This window comes from Pundamilia nyererei, unplaced genomic scaffold, assembly GCF_000239375.1.
Source record: "Pundamilia nyererei isolate P.nyererei 1_Seehausen unplaced genomic scaffold, PunNye1.0 scaffold00161, whole genome shotgun sequence".
NCBI classification, from domain to species: domain Eukaryota; kingdom Metazoa; phylum Chordata; class Actinopteri; order Cichliformes; family Cichlidae; genus Pundamilia; species Pundamilia nyererei.
In genome coordinates this window covers 1,065,553-1,075,309 of record NW_005187562.1, presented here as the reverse complement: position 1 = coordinate 1,075,309, position 9,757 = coordinate 1,065,553, and the positions used below count along the sequence as shown (strand labels likewise).

General features: G+C 39.8%; 1 protein-coding gene across 2 annotated transcripts in view; it reads left to right on the top strand.

Moving 5' to 3' along the window:
- Positions 1-3,203, top strand: part of fez2b (fasciculation and elongation protein zeta 2b) — a 12,747-nt gene extending 9,544 nt beyond the window's left edge. For both annotated transcript variants that reach the window (XM_005745611.1, XM_005745610.1), the window contains one exon: positions 534-3,203. In XM_005745611.1, the coding sequence (XP_005745668.1) occupies positions 534-550 (17 nt within the window). In that variant the 3' untranslated portion in view covers positions 551-3,203. The remainder of the gene's footprint in view (positions 1-533) is intronic.
- The last annotated feature ends 6,554 nt before the right edge of the window (positions 3,204-9,757 follow it).

Genomic DNA, 9,757 nt, shown 5'->3' with positions numbered 1-9,757 from the left:
GGGGGGAAACGCAGAGTTCCCTTCTTTGTTTTTAGGGAAGCTGAGAGTGCAGAAACGTAGGCCACTGTACAAAGGTTAATTAAAGGAGAAGAGAAATCGTTTCCTTGCCACCCTTCAGTGTTGACCTGTACTTCCTTTGTCTTTCACCTGTGCCGCGTTGTCCTTTGGGGGTAGCTCTGGTATGAGAGCAGTGGAAACTGAGGTTTGAGAGGTGACCACAGATCCAATTCTCTCTCTGTGCGCATTGGTGACCTTAGCTATGCCCAGAAGCAGCAGCCGTCCCCTCACTCCCTCCTCGCTACTGTGGTGCTTGTTTGCTGCACTACACTTCCTCCTAAAACACAAAAGCACACCCATATTTTGCCTTTACTGCGAGCTTGTAGTGGTACCTACCTGTTCATGTGTGCTTCTCACCTGTAATTACCATTTCCTCTTCACTCACTGGGTCCGTGCTGTAGTTGCTTTTGCCTAATGTGCAGCCCTCCTTTGTGCAAATAAAGTAAAGGGCGTTTCTGCTCTTGTTCTCTCCACAGTCCTCTGTCCCACGTAAGGTCAAAGGCGACACTCCTGTTTCCAGAACCATCCACTGGACCATCAGAAGAGGGTTCTGGTAATCCAGGAAAAACCCACAAAGTGGCCCCCAGTTTCCACATCATAGACTTTCTTTCCTTGTGGTACTTTTTTTTTTAAACTCTGTTGATCCTAGGATTTTAACTCTCCTTGACTCGTATATTCCAATGTAACTTTTAACTTTTTAATGCTTGAGTACTACATCTCTATGTATGTTCTGACTGCATGATAACTTGTCTATAGATGCCAGTAATCAGTATTAGTCTGAACACTTCACTTCCTGGTTTGTGCAGGGCTTTTTTTTTTTTTTTAGAGTTGTGAACAGTCAGGAAAATAACAAAAGTTCAACCTGCGTGTAACGTCATCAAGCTTGTGTGAGGTGAAATTTGCATCTGTGTAGTTCATGCCTGACAGGAAAAACGAATCCGGGCAGAATCTGTGAATCTCAAAGTGCCGGGCAAGTCGTGTTATGAAGTCTTGTTTTGTTATTTCCTCGTTAGGAATCCATTGCATTAATGGCATTTGTTGATGGTTGCACATCATGACAGCGTCTTAAGGTTGAAAACTGCTTGGTGAGGATCAAGGAACAAACCCTTTAATTTAAAAATGCAAAACTGTAGGTAGTGATGTTGTTGCATGTTGCTTTAGGGTTTGCACTCGTTAGTAGCTGTTAGCTGAATGTTAAGATGAAATATTTTGTATATGATGAAAGAAATTGCACAGTTTGGGGAACTTTTTTTTTTTAAATAGGGAAAAAAAGTGGAAAGACTTAAAGTCGTAGCTGGATGAACAAATATGTAAAGCATATTTTTGGATAAGGGGATGTTTTTAGTGAGATAAGGGACTTTGTAAACATTTTGTAAATCTAGTCTGTTGACCTCTGAGCCCTCAAGTAGTAACCTCCCCATTCCCACCAGTGTCATCACTTCCCCACGAGGTGTCATTTCACGAGTCTGCAGATACCTCATGTGGTAAAGTTCAGCATTAGTGGCAACCAGTCTGTCTGATTGTATGTTAGCTTGGTGTTGTAGCTCAAATGAAGTCAGATTTGGTAAATAGTTAAGCATCTGTTATTAGTTGTGGCATTTTTAAACCAGTCTCTTACATCTTTAGCAGTTAAATTTTAGTGGTAGCACTTTACTCCGTCAGTGATCTGATCGTGTGCTGTCGTAGCACAGAGTACGTCTCAGTAGATTAGTGTGTGGTGAAGCAAAACTGCTGTGTAATGTCTTCGGCGGATCTGGAGAACCTTTAACATGATGTCACCAAGGTTATTTCATCCCAGGCTTGAGAAAACCTTCAGGATCTGCACTAGGACTAAAAGTCTGGGCTTTCTTCCAAGTCTTTCTGGAAGTGCAATACTTACTGGCAGGAGTTGCCCCTCTAAAACCAACCGCGTCTTCAGCAAGTTGGCACGCTAACGTTCGAAACACCAGCCGCTACAGGTGCACCACACACTGTCAGATCAGGTCTAGTCTAGCTCTCAGGTACGATCATCAGTGTTAGTAGTTTAAATCATCCTCAGAAAGTTGCTGACATTCCTGAGTCGTCTTTTAGCAGCTAGACTTGGAGCTTGCTGCACTTCTATCTTAGAAATGTTCTCATGCATAGCAGCCACTCGGCTGAACCCGCTCAGAATCATGTAGTACGCTCTGCAGTCATAGCAGCAGCTGTAGCGCAGGTAACATCTGTAGAGGCTGCAGTAGCATCTGCTTGTTGTAGGGGTCTTCTTATAATAGCATAGCTGTGGTTAACACATCTGTCTTTTACTGGGTAATAATCGAACGCCTCGCTCTCGGAAAGGGGAGTGATGAAGATGATGAATGTCGGGGACCGCACAAACGGTTGCTTAAATGAATAGGGGGTCATTTATTTTGTAAAGGAAGTCAAAAGCTTGTAGTGCTGTGTTAAGACTATTTATATGTAACCTGTTTCTACTTTTGCCAGCTAAGAAAACATTCGCAACCAAGCATGTGCTGCATGCACTTTAGTGTTGCAAACACATTTCTTATGGTTAATGATTTGTCTGTTTAGGAGCATATGGATATTAGATTAAAGGGACAAGCAGAGTTTTTTTTTTTTATAGTTTTAACTCGTGGTAAGTAATCAGAAGTCCTAAAATCAGAGGCAGCGAAATACTTAAATCATATCTTGAAAGGTGTCTATTGATTTGTCATAATCTGGTTAGGAAAGTGCTTAAATTAAACTAGCTTTTAATGCCATCTGTGTAAATAAAACACTGATTTATAATGACATGGCAGTCAGCACAGAGGTCACTGAAAGATCTCGTCTCAGGCCAGAGCCTCTCATCCGGCCTGCTCAGCAGACATATCAGTTCAACTACCAATTGAAAGATTTATATTTATATATGTACAACAAGCAATGAAATAAGAGGCTGCCTTTGTAAATGCCTGAAAATCTTTGTACAGTTAACAAATAACTCATTTTTTTAATGCAATATAATTCCCCAGTTTGGGGTTTAATGTTTACTGTCTCATGTGGTACTGCAATATATTAATTTATTATGTAAATGTTTGTTTTGTAACCATATTATTGGCTGTAATGGTACAAGTGTTTTGTGCCCTCATTGCATTGCAACCCATTTCAAAATAAAAACTAGAGTTACCTCCTCATGCTTGTTTTCCCTGTTAATTTGCAGGTTAGGTCTGTGCATGTCCAACCTTGACCTTTCAGATATGAAGTGTAATTTCCTAATCTTTGCACAAATGTCTAACAGAGTAAAAAGTCCCATCCTAATTATTTTAGTGCATATTAAGTCACTGCTGTGTCAAAACTGTGTATTTGAATATCAAGGAAGACCATTTTTGTCAAGTTTGAAAAACTTTCCAATATGATGTAGAAATTATTCACATGACTGTTTGCTTGATGTTGAGCAACTCGGGAAGTGTGGCTGAGGAAGCCTGATCTGGGAATCATGCTTTGGATTTCATGGAAAATATGAAATTCACCTGAAATGAATGACTCATATTTACCAGTTTAATGTTATCACTGTGAAAACATAGATGGGAAAGTCATAAAACTAAGACAGTCTAGCGTTTTCCTCCATCACGACCCTCTAATGCATGCAAACGTGCAAGCAGCTCTTTCCAGGGCGACCGGAGCTTTCTCCCAAATGGTGAAAAATGACTGAATAGAGGCTGTTCATTCAGCTTTTTTTCTTTTTTTTTTTTTAAACAACTTTTTAACAAACAAGTCAATTATATTTTACAGACCTGTTTCAGTTTAATAGCTGAACATTGTGGATTCATGAAACACCTCCAAACACATTTCTGTACGTTTACATTTTTTTTTTCCAAGAAAACAAACTATTCATTTAAATTTCCAAAACAAATACCTTTACAGACCTAAATATGCAAGATGCAAAATGGACTTCCTGCAGACTTCACCAAGCTGTTGCACTTTGCTGACTCAAAGGAAAGACATCCTCAACGAGAGAGCCGTTAGAATTATACAGTCCAACATAGATTTTGGCAAAAGACCTTGGTTGTTCCCAAATCTGGAGGAAGTAAAAACTTAATGGGAAGATTTAAAAAAGAATACCATGGGTCTACATAAGATGTCAAAGTATGAGGATGAAATATAGAAAACAGAAAACAGGAGTTTATGCTTGTGAAAGAATTGCAAGAAATAGTCTAGCACTAAAACATAACAATGGTCGCCTCAAGGTGCTTTTATTGGAATGTAAAGACGCTACAATCAAATGACACCCAATGAGCAAGCACTTGGCGACAGTGGGAAGGAAAAAGCACACAAAACACAACGGAAATAGGGGGGGAAAAGAAAGAAAAGAAAACAGAAATAGGAGGGGGGAAAAAACAGATTTCCAAACGCACAAGGGAAGTGTTTCTGGGGAGACAATAACCCGACGGACCAGTTGCAGGAACCAAAATATGCAATAAGAATCGCGCTGGGAGACACTTAAAAGAAGTGGAGGATCTATCGGTTTTGTGAAGAAAGAAAAGATGAGAGGTCAGAATGTTAGCCTAACTATTAGCCTAAAAATCCGTCATCAGTATTATATGAATCATGATAAAACACACCTACAATGTTTTGGGTTCCTGCAACTGGTCCGTCGTTTTATAGCCTCCCCAGAAACACTTCCCTTGTGCTTTTGGAAATCTGTTTTTTCCTATTTCTTTTGTCGTGTTTCCTATTTCCATTGTGCTTTGTGTGCTTTTGCAGCGTTTTTCTTATTGCTGGTGTTCCAGTCCGTTTGGCCTCTCAGGGCCACATTAAAAAAAACTCCCTTTTAACAGAAAGAAATCTCCCACATAACCAGCCAGGGGCAGCCATCAGCCATGACCAGTTTGGAGGTCAGGGGAGGGAGGCACAACAAAAGACTCGCCCTGGGAGAGAGCCAGAGATTAATAATAACTAAGAATTAATGAACCTAGGAAGGAAAAACCTTCTTATAGTGTAATGCTTCTCTTAATGATTCCAGATATTTTTTCCTTTACTTCATCTTTGGAAGTGTTAAAGTTAATTTAAAAAAAAATTGAGATATGTTTATGATATATAAATATGGGGAAAACTGACATAAAAAGTTGAATGAACATGCCAAGGTTTAAATAAGAGATTTTTTTAACAGAGCATCCAAATACAGCATGACTTCAAAGGGTTTACAGCAGAAAATGGCAGGAAAGCTTAACAAACGTATGTGTCTGTATCTTTGATTTTTTTCTCTCTTTAATTCTGTGTGTCCAGTGGTGATGTCCGACGTGTCCTAGTTTTCCTTCCACACAAGCAGCTGCTTCCACCTTCCACTCTGTAATGTTTGAATGTCAGAACAGTTCCCTTCTCCTTCCTTCACAGAGTTATTCCACTGTTCTTGTCACGAATCCCATTGGGCTCCTCTTACTTCCCCACCCCCCCTCTTTACTGCAGCTGTGGCTCATCTTGGGAGGACTGTTAGCCAGCTGCTATGACGCTTTAGCTGAACATGAAAATGGGTGGATTTAAGCATTTTAAGTCTTGTTCAGGATGTTGCCGGCCCTGCCGCCAGGTCACAGGTTAGTGTCGGTGAACATGGTGTGCTCCTTCCTCACTGTGCTGAAACCTTTGATTGTATCAACAAATTCTTCATCATCCATAAACTGTAGAAGAAGAATGGAGATTATTAAAGGAAATAGTCATATTTCCAGTGATATGTTTTTTTCTTATTAAGCAAGTCTGTCTCTCCTGTGAGTGTTTAAATACCTACAGTTCTGTGGACAAATGTAAAGAATGTGCAGAGTGAGAAGGTCATAGGTTAGCAGTATATAACATACTACATTCCTCTGCTGTGACTGTAGCAAAAGGCCTTTAGTGCTTCCAGTTTAAACAGGCACAGCATACGTTTTTGGGATCTCTCACCATCCCACTGTCATGGCCTGAAATGTTGGGATCCCACACGTCATCGTCTCCAGTGAGTGACTTCCCATCCATCACCTGGCTGACGCTGCGCCTCAGGGAGTTCACACTGAGGATGCCCAACTCACCCTGTGGAGGATCCTCATCTCCAGGCTCACATTTAGCTTCCAGCACTTCCTGGTAAGACAGAAAAAGTTCTAAGTATCACTTGCATATAGAATAAAAATGTATTCGTATATGTAGATTAGACATTTGCTTTTACCTCCATCTTCATGGTGAAGGCCTTGAGCGTTACACTGTTAGAGAAGCCTGTTGTGTCAGGTACAGTATCAAACTGGGGGAAATGAATGAGAGGATTTTTCAGTTGAGAGTAATGTAATAAATGTATTTTATGGGCTACAAATACTAGCAATCCTTTCTTATTTGCTAAATAGTCTCCTTCTTAATACATTGTAATTTATAACACAGTAACCTCTTTAATAAATTGGTAATAATAAAGTTAAGCAGAGAAACTACTAAGAATAAATACTAAGGAAACACTCAAATGTTACCCATCAACTAAATTTGAGTGGTGTATGCTGGTAATAACTCAGACAGCATGGCATACGTCCTTGGAAAATATAGTAGTATTGATTGCCCATCAGTTCTATTCAAAGTTTATGTTCGCAACAGCCCACATTTTATTATCTAAGAAATGTATATAAATCCACATCTGTATTTAAATATAATATTCACTTTTCATCACACTTAAAATGATCTTATACCGTATGTATGGTTTTACATACATATGTATGGTTTTACATACATATGTATGGTTTTAAGGGTTTTTATCATTTTTATCATTAATTTTTTTATCGTTTTTATCGTTAACTCAGTTTCCCTGGGTCTTTTCCCATGTGTTATCATTAAATCTTCCTCTTTTTTTTGGTACTGGTAGTGGTTTTATTTTGTTGTATTTATCCGCGACACCTTAAAGGCCGGAAAATATTGTCGGACATAAACTGGTTCATGGCCCAAAAAGGCTGGGCACCGCTGGTATAGAGAATAAACAATGTAATATACTATAGCATAACATAGCATACTATAGTACAAAACGTATAGTATAGTGTAATATAGTATAGAAACTAAACAATATAGAATAGAATAGAATTCAACTTTATTGTCACATGCACAGGTACAGGGCAACGAAATGCATATCATATACTATAGCATAAAATATATAGTATATCACACTATAGTGTAGTATAGTAGTATATACAGTTGTACTGGCAAAAAGTCTAATCAGGAAAAGTCATGAGTGTCATTCATAATATAAATATTAGGTGCCTTGGTGACCCCTGGTGAATAAGTCAAACACAGCTAGCTAGCTGCAGTCAGTAACCAGTGGTTACTGAGACACGTACAGTTTCACTTACAAATTGTAAGTGAAATGTTGAATAAGCGATAAGACAAAAAGAAACTAGAGTAGATCTCCCCTCACCAACATAGAGTTGCTGGGTGGGTAGATAGCCATGGGACTCCTCTTCTGCATGGGCAGGGCCACCAATGGAGGTCTCTCTCTGCTGAATGGGGGTTTGTTCAGGGCCTAGGCCATGATGAAGAGCGGGAATGGAAAGTTTGGTTTAAGCTGCTTTCTAATGGTTGCAATGATTGCCCCAGTTGTCTATCGTGCAGTTTATGCACGTTTTTATTAATAATGGAAAGAGCAATTAGTAAAATCAGTCTGCCACCATTCACACACAGTAACACAGATGCTGTATCTTACCTTATGAAGCACAACAGCTAGCACGATGGCGAGCAGCAGTAGGGCAATGCCTGCCATCACTACAATGAACCACAGTTCCCGGACAACTTGCCTCTCCTCTTGGCCTCCCTCTGCCCTCTCACCTCCTCCTCCTCCTCCTACAAGAGGAGTGGGGTTTGGTGAATCTGGAATGATAAATCAGTAAATACCATAAAGGCACTATGTATTACGGTAATTTTGCACAAAGCTATTCTGTCTTCATTAGTCTTTATAGTCTCTTTTTTTTATTTTGCAGATATCATCTGAATATACAAGCAAGAGTGATGATAAAATGAAAGATTCACAGATAAAGTAAAAGCGTAGTATGCACAGTTATGACTTGTAGGGTCATACAAGTCTATCATGTAGGGTTTAGATTGCATGTCACAAATCAACACTTAGAGAAAGAAAGATGATCAGATGCTTGCCGAGGAAGAGATAACACTGTAACTGGAGACACTCCGGCTTGCTTGGCCTAGTTTCTAACCTTCGGAGTAAGCAGCAAAGACCACACTTTCATTCCATTTATACTTTAACAGAGACCATGACTGGCAGTGGATATTGGTGGATTAAAGAGCATATACTGCAGGTAGGCCCCTGAAGGCAAAAAGATGCTGTATAACGAGCATAACATGTGCAATATTTCATGCAGTTTTCCAGCATGTTCCAACATTCAGTACCAGCCTATTTCTGCCCAAGATGTTGCAGACACTCACTGCAAACTGACAGCAGGTGAAAAATGATGAAGGGGTCGGTGGAAAAAGTTGCTGTGTGGGAGAAGTGGGACTCACCGGTGCTGATGTCCGTTGTTCGGCCTGTGGCGGGGGGTGCTGACAGCCCCTCGCTGTGTGACACATCGATCAGAAGGGCAAAGACCTGCCAGGCGTTTAGGATCACCACTGTCCACCCATCGCTATTTTACATCTGATACTTTTATTTGCTGACTGGCTCCCTTCAGGACTCAACACTCAATTGAGTCCAGCCATGTCTTGTTACAAATTAATCCCAGACAGCAGGAGGAAGACAAAACGCCTAGTATCATAGCTCAAGAAGCCTTGAAAAAAGCTGCATTTGAGTCCTTCTCCACCTCCGATCAACCCCCCAGCGGTGCCATGGTAACAGCCAGGTGTCTGGTTTCAGCTCACCTGAAGAGGCATGTTAGGATATCACCTCTCTGATCCTCCAGTGTACTGCTAGTGTGAGTCATTTCTTATACAGCCTGTCTGTAAGTATGGACACTCATATCAACTGATGGCAGATGGAATAGTTATACAAGCTAAGCTAAGCTACACTAAAAGCTAATAGTTGCACTTTGAAAATATATCTTTGTAATAAGAAACAAACACCAGACAAGCTCCAACAGAAGAGCTAGTATTCAAATGTGGAGGATGAACACAATAAATATAGTGTTAGACACAAGAATGTCTATATTCCAAATATGTAATCTGCTCCAGTTGTTTGTCTTTCTGCATGTTTGTTAGCAGTTTGGCATCCACAGTTTTCAACCTATCAAGTTCAAATTTTGTGAGATGGTAGATACCAGCAACAGCTCCAACCAAATTACTTTAGGTGAAAGATCAACATCACATCCAAATTGGTGGGAAAAATCAGTAAAAACTTTATATTGCCTACAATTTTTTATGGATTTTCTTTAAATTTCAAAACAACATACTAGGTCATGGGGAACATGGGTGCCTAGGTTGGCTAAGCATTTAAGCGTGACCTTAGCGTCCTGTATATCATATGAAAGGCCACAGAGAGAGCTGTACAACACTTTTAATTTTCTCAATATGATGCACTAAGACATCACAATGACAATAAAAAACAGGCTGACATATTGATATTGCAATAAAAATATCAAAGTTTTACTGTAGGCCCTGCCCTTTGGGGGAGTTGTGCTCTTAAAAAATACCTTTTTATTTTATCTGTGCTTCAAAAAAGGAACCAGTATGAGTTTAACTTGGTTATTTGTGTGCATCAAGAGGAAACTGTACATAATATTTGCTCAGTTTATTTTCAAGTGAAATCGGTCAT